Source organism: Paralichthys olivaceus, chromosome 18 (genome assembly GCF_024713975.1).
Source record: "Paralichthys olivaceus isolate ysfri-2021 chromosome 18, ASM2471397v2, whole genome shotgun sequence".
In the NCBI taxonomy this organism is placed as follows: Eukaryota; Metazoa; Chordata; class Actinopteri; order Pleuronectiformes; family Paralichthyidae; genus Paralichthys; species Paralichthys olivaceus.
The window spans coordinates 7,985,362-8,005,867 of NC_091110.1; the positions used below are offsets into that span (position 1 = coordinate 7,985,362).

At 42.0% G+C, this 20,506-nt stretch overlaps 1 protein-coding gene across 5 annotated transcripts; it reads right to left on the reverse strand.

The window, feature by feature from the left end:
- Positions 1-1,973: 1,973 nt before the first annotated feature.
- Positions 1,974-20,117, reverse strand: LOC109626561 (calmodulin-regulated spectrin-associated protein 1-B-like). 5 transcript variants are annotated; one of them, XM_020082622.2, is made up of 20 exons: positions 19,752-20,117; positions 19,124-19,323; positions 12,906-13,168; positions 11,623-11,784; positions 11,457-11,537; positions 10,824-10,856; positions 9,386-9,527; positions 9,008-9,147; positions 8,819-8,915; positions 8,598-8,724; positions 8,388-8,473; positions 8,001-8,085; positions 5,550-7,905; positions 5,298-5,434; positions 4,983-5,191; positions 4,728-4,790; positions 4,353-4,440; positions 4,137-4,258; positions 3,688-3,806; positions 1,974-3,568 (listed from the first exon to the last, which is right to left on the reverse strand). In XM_020082622.2, exons 2-20 carry the CDS (start codon positions 19,320-19,322, stop codon positions 3,278-3,280), a joined length of 4,800 nt encoding a protein of 1,599 aa, XP_019938181.2. In that variant the 5' UTR covers position 19,323; positions 19,752-20,117; the 3' UTR covers positions 1,974-3,277. The 5 variants fall into 5 exon arrangements, with proteins under 5 accessions (XP_019938181.2, XP_069369967.1, XP_019938182.2 ...); XM_069513866.1 differs by lacking the exon at positions 10,824-10,856; XM_020082623.2 differs by lacking the exon at positions 4,728-4,790.
- Positions 20,118-20,506: the final 389 nt, after the last annotated feature.

Sequence of the window (20,506 nt, forward strand, 5' to 3'; positions counted from 1 at the left end):
TTTTTAGCAGGATTACACAAAAACCGATTTCCATGATATTTTGTGGAGGGGTGGGGGGGTACGACCCAAGGAAGAACCCATTAAATCTCGGTGCAGATCCAGGAATATATTTTCACTTTCTTGAACAATTTATGGATCTTGATTTTAAAAAATCAGACATATTCAGGGGACTGATGTTGTGTGAGTGATTGTGTGAAATTTGCTGCAGATCCAAATTTAAACATTGATCTAGTGAATTTAAATGTGGTTTCATAAGGGGACTGTTGGGCCTTGGCAGAGGTATGATCACCACTGAATGTCATTCTAGGTTAATGTAATTATGTCAGAAGAGACCATATGTCACCAATCTGAGGTCGTGCACAAACCTTCCCCTTGGATATAGAATAAAAACAGAAACATTGATTATAAATCAACCACTGGTAAATTCTAATGCCACTATTTCTTCATATATATCACTGCAGTTGTGAGTTTTGCTGTGGTGAGTAATCACATAATAATCAAAAAAGTCTCATCAGCATCATTTCGCCCAACATTCCATGGATTATTCAGGTACAGTACTGCTACTGGGTTTTTTGGTGCCATTATGCCTCACATTTTTTTTTTAATACTGCAAGTTTTTTACTTCATCAAGAAGGTTCTGGTTAAGCTTCCTGACCAATGTATGTTGCCACAAGTTTTTGATGCTTCTCAAAATTCTTAGAGATCATTCTTAAACCATGTGCTGTCAGAAACAGAGAGCAGCAGGACCCAAATGCAGGAACCACAGATTCAAGTGGCAAAACACAACATTTACATTAAACATAATGTAAAAACAGGACTCCAGAAAAACAAAAATCAAAATTCAACATGCAAGGAAACACTAGGGAAACAGGAAAAAGCAACAAAGCACAAGGGATACGAGCAAGATCACAAGCGAAAGAGGACAAATGGAAGCACAGAGACTGATATACCCCAGGAGGGATTATTGAACACAGGTGAAACACATGAGGAACAGGTGCAGACGATCACAGGGGCGGGAAACAGGACAATGACAGGAAGTTAAGCTACAGACACACAAGGAACTTCATTTCCAAATAAAACAGGAAGTGGAGAACTCGGGGGGAGACAACTGAACATAAATGTAAACACAAGGAAACAGGTAAAAGTCATAAAACTGAACCAAAATATTCTTTCATGCTTAAAAAGTTCAGAGCCACAATGTCAGAATCATGACATGCCTGATTTAGCCTGGGCTTGTCAGCTTACCCAGCATGCCGCATTGGAAATCCAAAGAGAAATCACAGCTGGTAGAATGATAATGAAAACCACGACTTTACCCAAAGTGAGCTACAGGTACCAGGGAGGAGTGAACAGAGTGTACCAGAACATCAATCTGCAGCAGACATGACACACAGGCAATAAAGGCAGAACACTTAAAACATTCAGAGAGGAAATCTGAGTCATAGCTCAATCAAATCTGGGCAGAGACACAATTCACGTCATTATAGATTCATTGAATTTGAAGTGCCTCAAAGTAGATATGCTCTGTGGGGACTTTAAATGTTTAGTGTCACATTGACACGGACAAAAACATATTAAATTACCTTTCATAAAAACACTATTTAGTCTTTATCATTCAGAGGAGAGAGCGAAATGACAGCAGCAGAGAAACAGAGTGACAAGAAGAGGAGTGAAACAGGAAGTCAGGTGACACAGAAAAAGTTAGACCTCCATAGATTTATCAATTGGTTAATGATATCAGCAGATAATAGCTAAACTCAAAACTACCCATGTTTACATTTTCCGTAAGAAATATGTTTATCCTCTTAATTGAAGTGCTTTATATTTGGTTGTTTTTGTGTCTGTGTTTATTTTTTTGTAAATATATCAGCCGAATATATTGGTATTGTAAATGTTTTTTACCCTCTGACCAAGAAAGAATAGTGGACTGGTGAGTAACAGATGAACATAGTGGAAACATAAACCACCACAACTTTAGCAATAAACCGTAGCTAGTTGCACTTTATTATATTTCTTCGAAATAAATAAACAACATAACACAATGAAATAAGTCTGATAACATCTCTGATAACAGCCTGTGACAGAATAAACCTCAAAATAGTGCCTGCTTTTTAGTAAACATAACTTGTACATAAAGTACAAAAAATACTACTCAAAAATGTACAAATGCAGCAAACAAATATCAAGTATTGTGCAATTGACCCCCCCAACATTATACCAGCCGCTGACAGTCATTACAGGGATATTACTAGTGTACAATGCCAGAAGCTACATTAAAATATAATGCTCACCAGAGTCCCTCAGTGGCATAGCTCAGTTTATTTTGGTTCAGCAATACGAGCCTGTCAGGGATCTCAGATGGCTCGTATGGGTACGGATACTGTATATAATGCACTACTGATGAAGTATAATGCACTGAGTCTGGAAAGAGCTTCCTGTTTGGAATAAATACTGGTACGATATACCTTCCTTTCGAAAACATTATCTCTCCTCCACAAAAACGTAACAGCAGGTCCACAACAGAAAAAATAAATTGTTTTGTTGCTTTGCTCCATCGTTCTGTTTCATGACAGGTTTAAAGCATAAATAAGAGTAAACATTCAGAGCTGGATGCACAGGCGTCATTGCTTTCAGCGCGCCCCCCCCTCCCCCACTTCCCTAACACAAATACTCACACACTTCTTCAAACACACTAAAATAGAAAACAACACTGGACATGACCACTCACTAACATCCGTCCCATACTTACATAAAAAAGTTTCTTTACTTTCAGAAAAGCACTGACCAGTAGAAGTTACCGGTGGATAAACAGGAGCTCTGCATGTCGAGCCTGGATTCATAATAATCACAGCAGTAGGGTAAATTTTTTTGCCGAGCTGAAATAGCAAACGTTTATATATTATCGAGTGATTGTTCACCACTGTCTGTCTGTAGTCACACTTGGTATCAGTGTGTATAAGCTATTGTCAGTAGTATTCGGTAGTGTTCAACTCAGGGGTCCATTTTCTCTTCGCTGCTACATAAGAATCCATCATCAAATCTGCCTAGTCACTGTAGGACGTACCAATAAATCAAAACATGTGACATGCAGGAGAAAACAAAAAAAAGAATGAAAGAGTGCATTCAATTGGCAGGTGGTTCACACTCTTGCACTGCCACACAATGACATCTATGCCCTCCATCTAACATGATCGCATCTCAATCATTTCCAGGATTATTGGGTCCTGCCCAACACTAGTACATAAACAGAAAGTGGAAAAAGGGCTTCTTATCCTTCTCACTTCCTTCGTGCGCTCCCTGGTCTCTTGACCTGCCAGAGGTGATTGTGGATAGTCAGAGCATCAACACTGACCGACACGCTCTTTGTGGGAATGGCAGTGAACTGCTTGCGATCAGAGCTGTACTTATAGACTTTGTCAATCATCTTCCGGCTGATGGTGCGCGGCCCGGTGCCCGTGAACTTGACAATCTCCTCTGTGTCTGGGGAGTATGAGTAAATGGCGCGGAACTGGCACCCGCCGTCACGGAAGAGGATGATGAGGTGGTTGGCCTCGCACTTTTCAAGCTCCTGTGAAACAGACATAAGACTTAATTCAGCACATCACATCGAACAGGAAGAAAAAATATACAAACCTACTAAAGTTTACGAACAGCTATAACAATTCAACTTCAGGTGATGACACTGACCTCCAGAATAACATTCTTCTGGCCCTCATTAACCTTCCCAGCCAGGCAGCAGTGAGCGATGGCATTGATGATGATTGGCTTGTTGGACTTAGAGCTCGGCTCCTTGAAGAGTTTAGGACCTTTTAGAAACAAAACAGAGAGAAATGTATATAGGTCAGTCTGTAGGTGTTTCAAGGACTTGTTTAAGAAATAAATCTACTTGCTTTCTTGTCAAGAGATGAGAAGATTGACACCACATATCCCATATCTGAACTCAAAGGACATTACTATATGTATGACAAAAGTTTGCAAGTCCGAAAGGTTCTGCACTAGTAGCTTGGTAGCGTCGATAAGACAAAGGTCCAGGCAGCCAGAAAAGTTTCCAGGGCATATCCCAAAATTGAAACTCTTATGCACAAATAATTCCTAGGTGACAATAAATCAAAAGCTTCTTCTACATCTCTGCTCACCGTTGTACTCGGTGGACATGATGGAAGAGGCTATGGAGCCGTTCTCCCAGTCCCTCTCCATGTTCCTGCTGGACGCTCTGCTCAGCATAGGGAATGACTCCACAGAGCAAACAGAACCAGCCCTGAAGCACAAACATACAGGTCAATCAAATTATGATAAGCAGAATGGAAGAGACTATCGTCTCTTGACTTTACACACAACTTGGGAATCCTCACCTCTGAGACTCTGCCCCTCCGGATATCACACTGTCTGTCTCTGTTGCCAAAGAGAGCGTCGATCCTCGATGACTGCAGCTCAGATCAGCTGAAAATGACAGATAGACTTAGTACCTAATTGTTGTTTGCCCAATTACCCCACTGTTCTATTTCCATATGCAAGCAGGAACCCAAACAAATAATTTAAAGTTACTCTAAATACTAACACCCTACAACCCTATGATTCAAACAAAGGACAGAAATCTGCTTAAAAGTCAAATGGATTATAATTTACTGAACCAGTCACTGTATAAAGTCTCATCTTTTCTACTCCACTGATTTTAGAGGATGTGTTTGTCTCATATCACATCATGCAGAGCAGGTTAGAAGGTTCACCTCCCCTGCAGCCTGCTGCTGAGCCCTGGGCTTTGATCAACATGGACACCTTCAGAGAATTACCTGCACAACACATGTACACACTCAGAGCTTGACAACATTTACATAAGTGAGGTTAACCTTAAATTCACACACTCACTCAACAGCAAATCATATTATACGACAAACGATTCTAAACCAACAAACAAGACAACAAGACAACTTGGTGCACTAGACAAAACATATATGCTGTTAAAGTACCAAAGGTGTTCATACGTGTGGTGGATCCTTTGGAGAGGCTGTTATACTCTTCACGGTGGAGGGACTTCGGTCTGTTCCTGCGGGATTTAATCCTCGGACGAGGCTTGACCAGACCCTGCTCTTCCATTAGTGCTTGCTGCTTCCTCTGCAGGTATTCTTGTTTAATTAGCTCCCGCCGCGCCTTCTCTTCGTCCTTACGCACACGTTCCTCCTCTGCCTTACGCCTTGAAGAGCAGGATGGAGAGTTTAACACAATCAGAATTTCACCACTCGACACACACCACCTTGATATTTATCATTAGTGTGTGAGTTTGTTAAAAGAAAAAGTACCGGGTCTCATCACGTTTGAGCTCACTATCGGCTTCTTGTTGTTGTTTGCGTAGTCTCGCCTCTTCAGCTTTGCGCTGCTGTTTGAGGAGGAAGGCAGCACGACGCTTTGCCATTTCATCTTCTGCCATCTCATCATCCTGGTAGATAAATTACATTTATTCACTGACTCACTGTGTTTTCTCAGACTCTGTCACTGATGTACTCTATATGATGCCAATTCACAAAATAATCTTAAAAACATCTTAATTTTACCTTAAAGAAGAAGCCCAGCACATTCTTCTGCTCGCCCTCGGCTGTGCAGTCTGTAACATCTGGATTGCCAATCTCCAGTGGATCCTTAAGCTCTGACAGGTCGACCTCAATCAGTTGACCTTTGACCCTGGTACTCTCATCTCCAGCCAAAGCCTCTTTTCCTGAGTTGTCAGCTTCTTCTGGATCTGCATCCTGTGAGGCAGGTATAGTTGCACTGGAGATGAGTGGTGGGTCCTGTGAGTGGGGTTGTTCTTGAAAGCACCCAAATCCTTCTGCAGTTGAGCCATGGACTCTGAAGGTGCTCTTCCTCTGAATGTTTCTCTCTACCCTGGAGCTCTCCATAGAAGCCCCTGTCCCCTGGTCTCCACAGGGACTGTCACCAGGAGAGGGAGTGCACTCTGGGGACTCAGTACTAGAGGCCATTATAGAGGCCATCTTGCTGTTCTCTTTATTCTGTTTTCTCTCCAAGGCCCTGCTGCGTTGACTGGAACTAAGCTTGGGAGGTCGGCCAACAGGAAGGGAATTGCTGTCACCGATATCTACAAAGTGGACTGCAAAAGATCTGGACTCTGAGGTAGAGGTAGAGGATTTTGTTTCTGTCGTTGTGGGGGTTGAGCTAGCTACAGAATCTACCTGTTCTGGAGGTGAGGCCACACTGTGCTTCATCAGCAGGTCCTGCTGTAAGGACAGCTGCATCATCTGCTGCTGAATGGAACTAATAGCATCATTGAGAAGATCTATGGAGCGGGAATACTCAGGACATCCAGGATCAGCCCCATTATTTAGAGATAGGGTGCTCAGTTTGCTGACTCTGTTCATCTGTCCTCCCTCTGGATGATCCATCTTTGCTTGGACCTTCAGCGTATCAAGACAGGAGTCATCCCTGCTGGACAGTGTCTTCACTTTATTCCTATCAGCAGCTGTTTCGGATTCCCGGGAGTGTTTAAGGGGCAAAGGAAGTGTGTCACTCTTTCCTCCACCCTTCTTGACGATGTTCAAGAAAGCAGCTTTCCCTAGCTTTAGTCTCTGCCGTGCTGACAGGGTCTCCATCTTCTTCTTCTGATATTCTATTGCACGTCTTTGTTCTTCTAGCTGCATGTGGAGTTGCAGCAGCTCTGAAGGCACTACTGGGAGGCTCCCCATCATATTATTCCCCAACACAGAACCAGGATCCTTCCCTAGCCAACTGGAGGTGCAGTCAGTCTTCAGTTGCCAGGGAGGGCAGGGGTTGTTCTCAGAGCCATCAGGTGTTGTCTTCTGGGAGCTGCTGGTACTTGAAAATCCATCACGGAGGCCAAGTTTAAGGAGCTTTCTCTCTGCGAAGCTGGTCATCTTGACACTGGCACTGCCCGAAGCGCTGCAGCTGCTTGCCCAGGATACAGTGCTAAGGCAAGGGCTCGAGCGTCCACTGCCGCCTTCCTTATCATCCCGCTCACTCACCTTCAAGTCTTCTCTCAACTTGGCTGACTCGCCCTCACCGAATTCACACACCTCCCCCTCCTCTGAACATTTTCCCTTTCCTCTCTTCATCACTTCTCTTGTTTGCTCCATCTGATCGTCCTCCTCATCTTCCTCAAGGTCTGCAATGTCTGAGTCAGAGTCATATCCTACCTCAAGTGTACTGGAGAAAGAACTGTGGTGCTCTGGCGACAAATGAAGGAAAAAGCCTTGGGACTGTTGTTTCCCAGGTGGAGAATTGCCTAATGAACCCTCTGTGGGCGGCCTGAGGGAGATAGGCACTGACTCTGCAACAGGTAAGGGTGTAAAGGTACTTCTGTTAGACTCAGCCACAGGGGATTTTCTCTGTGAGGTTTTTGGAACAATGGTGGCTGCTTTTCTTGCAGCCATTGTTCTACAGTGACTCTCACCACTTTCTTCCTGCTTGTTCAGGCTGATGCTCTTCTCTTTGGCTGGCTTGGGGATGGCAGGCATCAAAGGCTCCAGATAGTAGCTGTCTTCCTGACGGTCCGGAGCAAAACAACCAGTGTCAAGGCGAGGAGAGCAATGAGGGTTAGAAACCCTTGAGGTGGAGGTTGCATCCTGGATTTCAAGCTCATCTTGTTCCATGTCACTCCCAAGCCGATGTCGAGAAAATGCATAAGGGTGGATCACCGCGACAAGTTCCTCCTCTTCTATTTCCTCCTCTTCGTCTTCTATGCGTATGTGACTCAAAAGGCTCTGACCACTGAGTCTGTGGTGAGACAGACGAGGACCTGACCCCAGCATGTGTTTGGGGGTAATGCTCATGATGTTCGAGGCCAAGCTGTCTTTGCTGATGGAGCGAGCAAGGCTGATACTGTCGGCGTCGTCCTCCATGGGATAATGCAGGGCATAGGGCACTGGCTGCGATAAAGGCCTGGGCAGGAAAAGAGGAAGGAATACAAATTAGATGAGCTAAGTGTGATGAATCATGGAAACAGAAACTGTAAAGGCTGTAATCACACCGCTCACCTCGGCCTCCTCTCTTGCCAGGCCCCTACTGAGCCCTGGTGCTGCCCATCTACACGAGCCATAGAGTTTGGCCTATTTCTCAGCACTGAACAAAGAAAATATAATCCATATTAGAAAAGGGAAATCTCAAACATGCAACATTTGAAGATGCAACTCCAGAATTTTTTTTTTTTTTACTGTTTACACTTTCAATTCAAAATATTCCAGTTATTTGCTTTAATTGACTAAGAAAGATACAAGAACACACTTCACATTAGGAACATTAAGATCACCTACAAAAACATTCACAATGTTTATTCCTGCTCGCTATCTTTCCTCTCCCTTTTCTCTGCTTGAAGAACTTTCTTTGTGACTTAATGGATCTGACTGAGTAGTATTTTTTATTACCTGAAGTGCTCTCCTCAAGCACCTTCTGTTGTCTCTGTCTCAGGGGCAGTAAAGACTGAGATGAGCTTGATGAGCTTGGTTTAGAGCTGTAAGAAAAAGACATATGTTTCAGTTTATAAATCACATCAGGTTTGATTTAGCTCCTGGATTCTAGAAAACAATCATGATATAGTGAAAGCTTTTCTTAAAACAACTATGAATATATAATACCTGAGCTCAGGGCTCTGGGGAATGGTCAAGACATCGGCTGAGTTTGATGAAGTCAGGAAACTACGTTTTGTGACGTTGGAGATGGGTGTATGGGATCGAGAAGCTTTAGGCTGCAGCAACAATCTCACTAGAAAAATTGTAAAAGGGATATAAAACCATTACGGGTGACCATATTGTTCACAAAAGCTACAGAAACGTATATGTTTGTGAGTGTGTTTTACCGTCTCTGATTTCATGAAGGTCCCTGGGCTGTACAAAGTCTGGCTTCACGCTCTCGAACCACCAGAACAGCTCAGCAATGAAGACCATCACGTTATTCTGTCAGGAACAAGATGAATGGGACAATAAGACAGTGTCATTGGAGCCTGTTTTTAAAGTATTTTCTGGCTGTAAAGAGTTTTTCAGCTTACCTTCAGAACTGGTGGAGAATACAACATGTCTTCAAGCTTCAAGTAGAAGCATTTGCTCAGGTACTCGTTAGAAAACTCCCTCAGTAACTCGATGTTGTACATGCTGTCTGCTATGGAAGGAACCTCCTTCAGACAGATATCTGCAAAGAACACAACAATGGTCATTACTATCAGGCTAATACTGCATAAGGTAATAGTAGTAATAAGGTAATAGGAAGATCAAGAGCTTTCTCTAACCTGTTACTTGTGTAAGTCTTGACATGAGTTTACTCATACATATAAATATATTTCCCAAAATGTCAGACTGACAAACAAATCATACAACCTTAAGCAACTATCCTTTTCTTCAGTGGATTTATTCACCCTGTGTTACCGTACCTTCCAGTCTGATAAGTTCTGGGCAATAGAAGTGGACCAGAGCCAGTAGAGCTGTTCCGTCACACACGTCCTTCAACAAGTCGTCCAGCAGGGGGAAGTGCTGAAGTGTCCGACCTGACAGGTGATCTCTGCGGTATCGCACCTACACAGCAAGAAAGAACCCGAATTTACATATAGTACACAAACTCATAAGATAATAACACTGAGTCACATCCTCACTTGTCACACACACACCATTTCTTATATTATATAGGGAAAAATCTCTTTCCATATCCCTTATCATTCTCAAGGTCATTATTCTCACAGGGAGCAGATATCTGTAAAAGTTTGTTGATGATATTTATTTATCTGTATCAGATTGTGTCAGATGTTGCAAACTTAATGTTGATGATGTTTGTGTCTCACTAAACTGGCAGCAATGTTAATCACTTTCACGTATTAAAATCAAACTAATGCCAGGTTCAGACAACACAAAGTTCTTGTCTGATAAAGAAGTCATTGTGTCTGAATACTGAGTCATAGATTCTAGTGACTTGGCCGTGAGACATGACAGACCACAGGTTCTTCAGGAAGTATGTGCCCAGGGCCCACTGTGCCATGCTGTGAGTTTTCCGAGATGTGTCCATTATTATACACTACAGAATAAAATGATCAGTTGTTGTGCAATGATGCTTATTATTCAGCATAGGCCTGAGGTTGATATTGTTTAGTGCAAACCAGATACAAGAATGAGATGGCTTTCATAGCTGGTGCATGTAATAAATGATTATAAATGCAAAAACAGTAAAGATCAGGAATAAATAAAGGAAGGAGTCAATGATTGGTACATTCCCACAAAAAAGAGCTCCACAGGCTCTGATACACAATGGACCAGAGCGTGCAATACAGGCTGGTGAGGGAAGAAAGAAAAGAGTGGGAGGAAGTAATGAAATGAAAAGAGCCGGGACCGGTTGAATAGATTTGAGCAATTTGTACACTTGGCTCCACACATGCTGCGTGATGGTGACGATGAGATTAAGTGCCAGGTAGCTCACAAAAAGCTTTTTCTGGTTGACAACAAAGAAAGTGTTGACATGTACAGAGGATTGTGGATGTGTTAGAGGATGTTAGAAGCAAAAGCTCATATGATAATTGAAGAATTTACTAAAGGGTTTCATGCAAAGTAAAAACAAACACGCAGAGGAAAAAAAGGGTTGGGAACTTGCTGTTTCTTCATTTGCCACCACGGGGCACAGTGACATCTTCAATTTGTACATCACGGGATTCTCTGTAAAGTTGGTGTTGATTCATGTCTATTTTTTGCTGTCTGTCAAATGAGTCATTATTTTTTTAGGGCTTCTCTATTCTATCTGATCCGACACGCACACACACATAGACACACACACCCCACACAGACACACATACATTCACACAAGAGATCGCTAGCAGTTGCACTTACTGGTACAAGCTTCCAGTACCATTTGGAGGGAGACTAGAGACAGGAAGGGACAGAATTTAGGTGGGAGACACAAACAGGGAGAGCAGCAGACAAGGGTGAGATACAGTGACAAGAAATCAGATTATCCCCCGTTACCATGGGGACAGATCTGATCTTAAAGACAACTAGAAAGGGTTAGACAGAAAGCGTTCAGAATATTTAGTGAGCAGGCAAATGAAGAGACTGGAGGTGTGAATAGTACAATCTGAACATGGGACATGATCCAAGGATTTATAGATCCAGCATGATTTGCATTTCCCTTGCAAATAGAAAATAAAAATAAAAACCATAAATCCATGTCACAGAAAATAGACCCTCCTCTCACTCCAGTACTTGCCTAAGGATCATCAACTTTCCACATCAAGTTTTCAGAAGGTGATACGAGGTGCTCATCACATTAGAAACTGAGGAATGTTTGGATTATAATGACAAAAACGACATATCTGATGCACCCAGTGAGTAGAGGATGCTTGTGTATAACATGGCCAGAAGAACAACAAAGGCAACAGCATTTTTTTCTACAGCAGTGAGAGACAAAGACACAAACAAAGAGAGTGTAAAACGAGGGAATAAAACGAGACACACGGGCCTTACCTTCTGCTGACTAGACGACTCCAGCAGATGTTGCTTCATCTTTAGCTCTTTTTCTGTGATCTCCCTCATCTTTATGTTCACCTGAAGTGGCAAAGGAACTGTGAGTCAACAAAAAATAAAAGAATGAACAAATACCACCATTAAATCATCAATGTTTGGTTCTTACCTTGTTGATCCAAAAGACCATTGCGTCTTCCACGTCAAAGGGGAGCTCCTTAGAGGCACTAAAGTTCGAGAAGCGCTTGACGCTGGACACAACCTTCTCTATGCTGATCATCTCCACCATGTAGGCCATCATCAGGGCATCAATGAGGTGGATGTGGGAACTCTGGCAAAACACAGATTGTGGGTTATATTGTAATGTAATAACAACAGAAACATAGTTTTGGATTCCATGTCATGACAACCAACAAGTCATTCCATCTCTAATGTGTGTATCTCTATTAGAATCACTGGTCTGTTTATTGTAGAATATATTGCCTAAAATAATTGGGGTAGGTAGTACATGCTCCAGTCTGAGTTGCCATGGAAACAGAGCAGAATTTTGAGACTGAAACGTGTGGATGTCTAATAGCAGAATCTTTACCAGCCTACACATGATACAAGTGCTGTCGGTGTTTGATGGCACACACACTGTTTTTGTTGCTTCTAAAAGGCCAAGGGTGAACTAAAGCTGTAAAATGACTGTGTGTGTTTTGCTGTACGCCTGACACATCAATTCCCTTTTCAGTGACAGTGCCAAAAAAATCTATTTCGTGTGATGATGACAGACTGAGAGTCTCTTCAATGTCTCCAATTGAGCGTAATATGAATCTAAGACGGCTGGAGCAAACTTTACACTCATTTATACTGTGATGGACAAAGCGTCAACCACTGCTTCTTGGGCAGATGGTTGCCTTTTGTGTTTGAACACCTGTGGGATAAGACTAATGTGTTGAGACAGTGGGTTTACTGTATATTCATATGAAGTAAGCCTTTGGTTCGGGTTTGCCTCATGAATATTTTAGTTCCACACTCTAAAACCTGCAAAACAGTCACATCCACTGATGCATTATTTATTCAAATACTCGTGGCTCATCAGGCATTAGGCTCTGGAAAGCAAAGTCACATTAACCTGTAATAAGGTGGTAAGAATGGATTGTCAGTTCAATAGGTTTTTGCAAAAATGGGTTGAGGTTAATCTAAAATGAAATGCTGCAGAAGACTCCAGGGCATTTCATACACAGATCACGTTGCCAACGAGGACGTAAGCAGTACGTTTAATCTGCAAATGCTTTATTTATGATTAATACCTAGAGTATCAAAGAGCACCTCACTGTTAACACTGGCCAGCAGATCGTGTTTCCTTGGTTAATGTGAAATGCACTCATTAATTTGCCATAATTCTTGCTTGTGCATAGATTTTAATTTTGGAATACGACTAGATAAAAGGTTATTTAAGATATCCACCATCTTTATGGGAGCAGAACTGAGGTCCAGATCAGACACAGGGGTGTTGTCAGTCTCCAGGATATAGAGGCCTTTCCTGGACAGGGCCTGGATGACAGACTGGTGGCTCTGGAGCGAGGCAGCCTGCTCAGCGTGCAGGATGAGTCCACACACGCGGCAGTAAAGCTCTCCAGACAGCAGCAGGCGGATGATGGGGGGCTTGATGTGTTCCTGCTCATACTGGTCGGTGTAGAAGGGGTCTCGCAGGTCTGCAGGGATGTTGTCTAGAAATAGGAAAGATCAAAAACATGTAAACCTAATTAAATCTTTTTAAGCCTATTTGATGAGAATGGGTTAGACAGTGAGTTGCTTTTCTATCTATAGTTCGATTAAGCCACAAATCACATCATGTGCATCCACACGCAAACAAGTTCTGCACACCAGTGCATCACAATGTTACGTAACAGACAAGCTCCCAGGACACAGACTCTAAAGGTATTAGACGGTCTAAGAAGAAACCAGCGCAGGAGGAAAGCACTGAGACAAAGTCGACGGTTAAACTGTGTGCCAGGTAGCAATGAGGGCTGATAGGTGGACCTCAGGCCTGAAGCCAATGAACTAACAGGACTTAGCGGTGATACTTAAGCTGATGGTGTTGTCCCAGCCTGCCTGGTGTTCATGGACACAGACATGGGGCAGCTATTTTTATATGAGTTGGACATGTTAATCCAGAGCTAAGGTCTCAAGCACTCGCGAAATCAAGCTTCCAGTGCTTTCTGGGAAGATTCAGACAGAAGGAGATACAGAGACTGGTGGATAAAAGAGTTATTGAGTGAGTTGGTTATGTACGTTTATGGGGAGGAACAAAATAAAATATCAGGAATTAAAATGGAGTTCATGATTATTTCTTACATTAATTATCAATATTACCTAACTGGATTTGTATTTTTTTAGCCTGGGTTTTATTACTACATTAGTACTTCTGTCTGTCACACCAGCCATTTTACTGTCCACATGAATTGAAGTGTTAGAGGGCATACGCCTACTCTTCGTAAACATGTCTTAAAGAGTACAGATCGACATTTTGGGACCTTCTGGCTCTGGCTAGCAGAGAAGTATTGATCTTCCCATCTTACTCCCAGCAGAAAGTGAATAAGCATATTTTCCAAAATGATGAACAGCTCCTTTGACAATAGAGTAATGCCGAATAGGCAGCTAGATCATTGCAAACATCCATTAGACTGTGCTGAGCCACTTTCTGAACCACAGTAATAACTTAGGTTGCGTACACACGCAGTTTTATAATGCAACGAAAGATCATAATGGTTATTTTGTATCTATTCACCTTTGGTATTAAGATTAAGTGGGTGGTTCATGGAAGTGTTTAGTATGATCAAGTCTTACTGTCAAGTTTCTTGATGTCAACAATGACAGTGATGGATAAAAATGTATTTTAAAGTAGAATTGCACTCAGAAGACAAGACACATACCTCCGCCAAGGGCCAACCACATTTAAATTCACTCTATATGTGTATATGAACTCCGATCGTGTGAGAAATACTTCACATATCCACCCTGCACGTCTCTCTTCTCATTTGCTTTTCTTTAACAAAAACAAATCTCACAAGTCCCCCTTCAGCCCATTTCTAAACACAACAGTCTTCAGTCACTTCCTCAGTCTCAGCTGTCCCACAGTGCCCCCTCATCCTCCCTGGTTGCCTAGGAGACGGTGGCAGGGGAATGCCAGCATGGCCGGAGGTGGGGGCTGGGTTGCTGTCCCATCTCATCACAGAGGCCTGCTCATTGGGTCGTTTTATGGTGGGTGGTGGGTGTGTGCGTGTGTGTGGTGGAGAACTGCAGAGGGGGGAGGCAGGAGCTCCTCCGTAATCCCAGTTGATAATACTCCTTAGATATTTATTATCCACCTGATCCAAGCGTCAAAGCCCACCCTGGTGTGCATGTGTTGAAATTAAGAGGAGGGGTTTAGAGAAAGCTATTGTTCCTATTCTTTTCGCCACGAGGTCAGATAGATAAGCAGGGATCTTGCTGACAGTGAGGGCAGGGCTGTCACTGTCTGGGCATTGCGGGCGAAAGACACAACCATTCTCTCCAGTAAGAAGGCTTAATGGAGAACCCTGCATGCGGCAGTGTGTCGAGAAAACACAGCCATTAAGCTGATGCAGCCTGTGGTGAGACTTGAAAGTCTGATCATGCAGAAAAATGTAAAAGTCTAATATGGAATGACTCAGTTCAATTTGTTTTCACCCTCATGCAGTGTGTTCATGTTTCATTTAATGGTGCTTGCATTTATTCATTAATTACATGAGTGATGCAATTACAAATATCAGTTTACACTATTTTGAGATATTATTACTGCATATGTTATTAACATCCTACAATATAGCTGGAGACAACATAAGCTAATTGCAGATATATCTATATTGGTGTATACTTTATGTCAGTAACAAGCAATTGCAGATCTTCCAAAGATACGTTTGATTGAATTTTGTCCACTAAGACCATTTATATTTATACATTTTCAAACTTTAACATGTTCTGCTCAGTACATATCTTGATTGTATTTTTTTGAACAATGTTTCAATGATTTTCATTCAAAATATTTGTGTATTTTGTGTTTAAGAAAAAATACTGTCAAATATGTCGACACTAAATGATGAAACTAATTTATGATTTCAGAGCATTGCACACTTTCCCAATCTGTTCCAAACAAATCTATTCTACATTTCATTAACTAAAAATATCATTTAGACAGAACTTTTATTACAAATAGTTTCATGAAAGTTATAGTTAAATTTTTCTATTCAAAATGTCTCAAATGCAAACTTGAAAACATGAAAAAAAAGATTCCTCTGATCAGACTTTTATAGAACTGATGCTAATGCTCTTAGTTTCTAGTAATAACATTTAGAAAAAGCTTCTCCAAAGGCCATTAGTAAAACTGGCATGAGTCTAAACAACCAGGCTGTGTTGTGAACAAAGACTGGGGCCTTTCGATCCAATCCCATTAAACACTTAAACATGTGACTGGCTCTGACTTTCACTCCAGCACACACAGACAAACAGAGTCCTCCCAGCACTGCCATGTTGCTTACGTTGCACTTTAATCTAATAAGAGTGCGTTGGTTCTTCTGACCTTCACACTGACACTCTTCACCACAATGTGAGATACTGTTTCCAACTCTGAACTAATATATTCCAGGTAGTTAGCTGTCCTGCAGTGTACATCCAAAATATTTAGATCCTGCCCAAAAAGTCCACGTCTGCTTTGGCACTGCATCGTTGTGATAATAACACAGAGTGAGCCAGCAGTCAGATACACTGGATCCATACTGGCATCGACGCCTTTTTCAGTGGTTTGAATGGGTATTGGCCGAGAAAATGCAGTTTCTCTATCACTGTATTGTCAGAATGAAATTATGTGTTTACATTCACTTAACTGTGGTAGAGCAACAGGTCATTCTGAAATCCCTGGCCTCATTTTAAGTCACATAAAAATGACTGCAATAAGTTCTCTGCAGTAAAGTAACCAGATTTTAAAGAAACACAATGAAGCATCATGACACACTGACTTGTGATAAGGAAAATTAAGCCTTTTTTTATTCCCACTAGCTGCCCCAAACCCCTACTGGATAGATTGGGTACTATTTTCCGTGAGGGAAGTGCATAGCTTTTAAGTCAGTAGTCACACACCACTGGGTCTTCACCTAGCTATTAGAACAAGCTAGCTCAACATTCTCAGGATACAGACTTCATGGCAGAGGCACAGAGAGGAGATTGTATTTTATTTGAATTAACATTCCTTAAGGGTTCACATGTTAATGTCAATCACATTTGCTGAATGCAGACTTGACATGAATGGACAGTGTGATTGCTGGTTTGTACTGAGATGATGATTTTGTGTTGATGTCTGAGAGATTGACAGACTTTGTTTTCACTATAAACTCTTAGCTTCGATGTGTCTGCTGCTTCCAGGACCCTCAACTGCTCACAGCCCAAAAGAATTTAATCCACCAGCGACCTATAATGACCAGGTTTGGCTGCAGTGGCCACTGATGCAGATACCCTGAGTTGAGGTATCGACTATAGTCATCAGGAAATACTGTAATACTATCAGAATGGTTGATTTAATGTATAAATGTGTAATTTCAGCAACATTACAACTGAAATAATTTGTAATTTAATGAATTAATCATTCAACTGGAGGTTAATCAGCAACTCTCCTGATAAACAAAAATCTATTTTAAGACAACATTTCCTTGCTGCAAGTCATCCTAAACTAAATTCCCCATTTTTCACTATTCTCTTACTTTCTGTGAGTCAATCAAGAAACTAATTGTAATATCAATTACAAAAATTATACTGACTATAATTGCTAGTTACAGGCCTACACAACATTAAGTTTTGTGGGCAAAAAGTTTGACTCTCATCAGTGGCACTAACAAAGAAAATGAGATTAGACTGATAATAAATCTCAAATCATATTACATTGGGTTCTTTACTGTTCCTGGCACAGTGATGATAGGAGGAGCCAATGAGATTATGGGAAGCAGGAAGCCTGATGGAGGCAAGGGTAATTGTTTGATGTTTATTATCAGTGTCTGATGTCTGTCCTAGATTATTACAGCGTCACAGAGCTGTACCAGCACTTCTCATGATGCTTACAACACTGACACTAAGCATGAAAAGGCATCTGTCAGTGTTGTACTGGTTGTCAGATTTTTGATGTTTGGGAAAGTTATATCATTTACCTACTGGATATCTTTGTTTTTATTTCTTGGCTCAGTTGCTTTTCACTCAACCATTACAAACTTCGAATTTCAGGATTTTGAAACAGTCAATTTCCTGAGTCATTGCCTGCAGCACAGGATATCTCACTGCAGTGATGGAAACACGTACAGTAGAGTTTGTGTCTATGAAGACAAAGGCTTTTCCTTTACTGTAGGGCTGCCCCTCTGTGTCTCCTTCCAAATGTCTAATTGCTGTAATGATGGTAGAAATCAGGGAGACCACCCAGGCCTGCATGAATAGCACAGCTGACATCCTGTTCACACTCCCCAAAGAGCCGTCAGTGGGTGACACAAAAACCCACATTCAGTGAGTCCTTCCCAGACATTTCAGTCATCATCAGCAATCATTTTTAATGTTTTAGTAGAGCTCATCAGAGCTGGCAAGCCCAGTGACCTGAGCATAAAAGACTGGTGAAGAGATGTCGACCCAAGCCTTCACTCACAATCTCTAATGTCTGGAGAAATGCTTTGCTCTTGAGATGGAAGCATCTTTTCCTTAAGAACTTTGCTGACATTTTTCACAGAGAAAAGGACCACACAACATCGCAGTTAAAAACTGAGACAACCTATAAATGTGTCATTGTAAACAGGAAGATTGTCATCATATGAAGTGTAGATACAGTAAATAATTGTTGTCTTTTTGATTCAAATACTGATATAAACCATATAACGACAACATCACCACAAAATCCCTTTATACATAGCTCCATTTATTGCATTTAACCTAATTATCTTTTGACATTTTATATTAATTACAAGCTGATGGTGACTGCAGGGATTTCTGCTATGTTTTTAGTATTTAGGCCATCTCACCTTAAAAGAAAGACTGCTACATATATACACTCAGTGAACTGGAAAGGTTCTGTTATTTCACCCAAATGCTGCAACGATTAGTCGATTAAAATGATTTGTTGGGTGAGAGCCAATTAGTCAGCAATAACCAGATAACCTTTTAAATCATTTTTCAAGAACAAATTGCCTCTTAAATGAGAGCTGAATTATTTATTTGTAGAGTAAACAGAGTATCTTTGAGTTTTGTGACGACACAAAACGAGACATAATCATAACAATAACATTTGGCTTTGTTTCACTATTTTCTGACATTTATTGATCAAAGGATTTATTGGTTAATAGTCAGAATACGCTGCAGACTTATCAATAATGGATATAATCGTTAGTCGTAGCATTAACTTTGTCCTTGGTTAAACCTCTTCATGAATGCTTTCTTTCCTCTCCAGGACAGCATGCCGTATAATGGAACTGTTGAATTTTTTTAATTTGAGTTTAATTAACAGGATTTGTATTAAGTAAACTGATCGTGTACGGAAGACAGTTTCTCCAATACATTAAATAAAACAAATGAAACAAATCATACTGTGACCACTGTGAAAGAATCAACGGTGCAAGGTAAACATAGAGAGAAGGCCTTACCGATACCGTAGGCTTTGGCAAACAACCAGCAGAGATTTGCTTCTATTTTGGCCCTGGCAGAGTCATAGAGCTCCAGTGGTAAGATCTGAGCCTCCATTCCTCCTCCTCGTCCTCCTCCTCGTCCTCCATCATCATCTGCTGCTGCTGCTGCTGCCCTCCTCCAGGTGCTGTCCCTGCCAGCACTCAGCTCCACATCCATCCTGCACAACCAGACACAGAAACATTAATGCTGGTCCCTACCAGGGCTGTGACATCACACAGTGGCTCTAAAGAACAACAACCAGGGAAGGGGCCTGGCTCCCTGACAGGCACCACCTGCTCTGCTGATCCCAGGAAACACTGCACACACAGGCTCTTGTGTATAACCTGCTGGGGCTGCAGGTGTCTCTACTGTCATCATCCATACTTCACTGCCATGAATCTACACACGTGCACTTTTAAATCACACCCTTATTAGCAGTTAGGTTGTTAATGCAGTGAGCAGGCTGGTCTTGAGAGCTAGCTAATCAAAGCTAACAATAACACCCATCTTTGCTAGCTGCTGATGGGTCTTTTCTCGCCTGCTCCAGTCGAGTGTGACCAGTGGATGGCCGCTCATTAACCGTGCGTGTGTTAGACAAAGACTCACCTCTACCAGCTCATGGAGTCCCGCCTCGAGGTGACTGCGCTGTTAACACACCGACATACCGGCCCTGCGCTCCTCAGCTGACGGTGGAATAACGGAGGTGGAATAACGGAGGACTCCTCCCCGCCCCTGCAGCTCAAATCTCCGGCCTCTCAGGATAAACCCGCGGCTTGATGCGAGCTAATCCGATAATAATTGCAAAATAAAACATACGATCTCACTGGCAACCATCCGTGAAGTCCGTTCTCGAGGGAATGGATCATGTCCGGGTGGATTGACACCGAGGCTGCCGCTGACAGAGGCCGAGGAGCAGCGGCTCTGACGGGCAGCGCTGTTTGTGGGAGCCTGTCTCTATGGGGACCAGGGTTATCCGTGTAGTGCACCTGTTCACCTGCCGAGGGCGCTGCGGAGGGTGCCCTGACACACCACTGTCATCATAACATCACAATATATATTATTATATTTGTTTATATGTTATATTCAATTATATTTGTTAATGATTGATCCACTGTGAATGATGGTGTTGCATCTATAACGACCTGGAGGAAGAGTCCATCGATTCAACGTTGTGATGTCAAAGTTGGTCTGTGGACTCAACTTCAGAGAAAGATTCAAAATTATAATTAACAGAGGCCAAGACATGCTGACTTCCAGTCTGTGATCTGGCTCCAAAGAGACTCGTACATACTACATGTCCCACAATGCAACTTTTGTTCAGAAGAAGTATTCATATCTTTATTTGTTTCTTTTTTTATCAG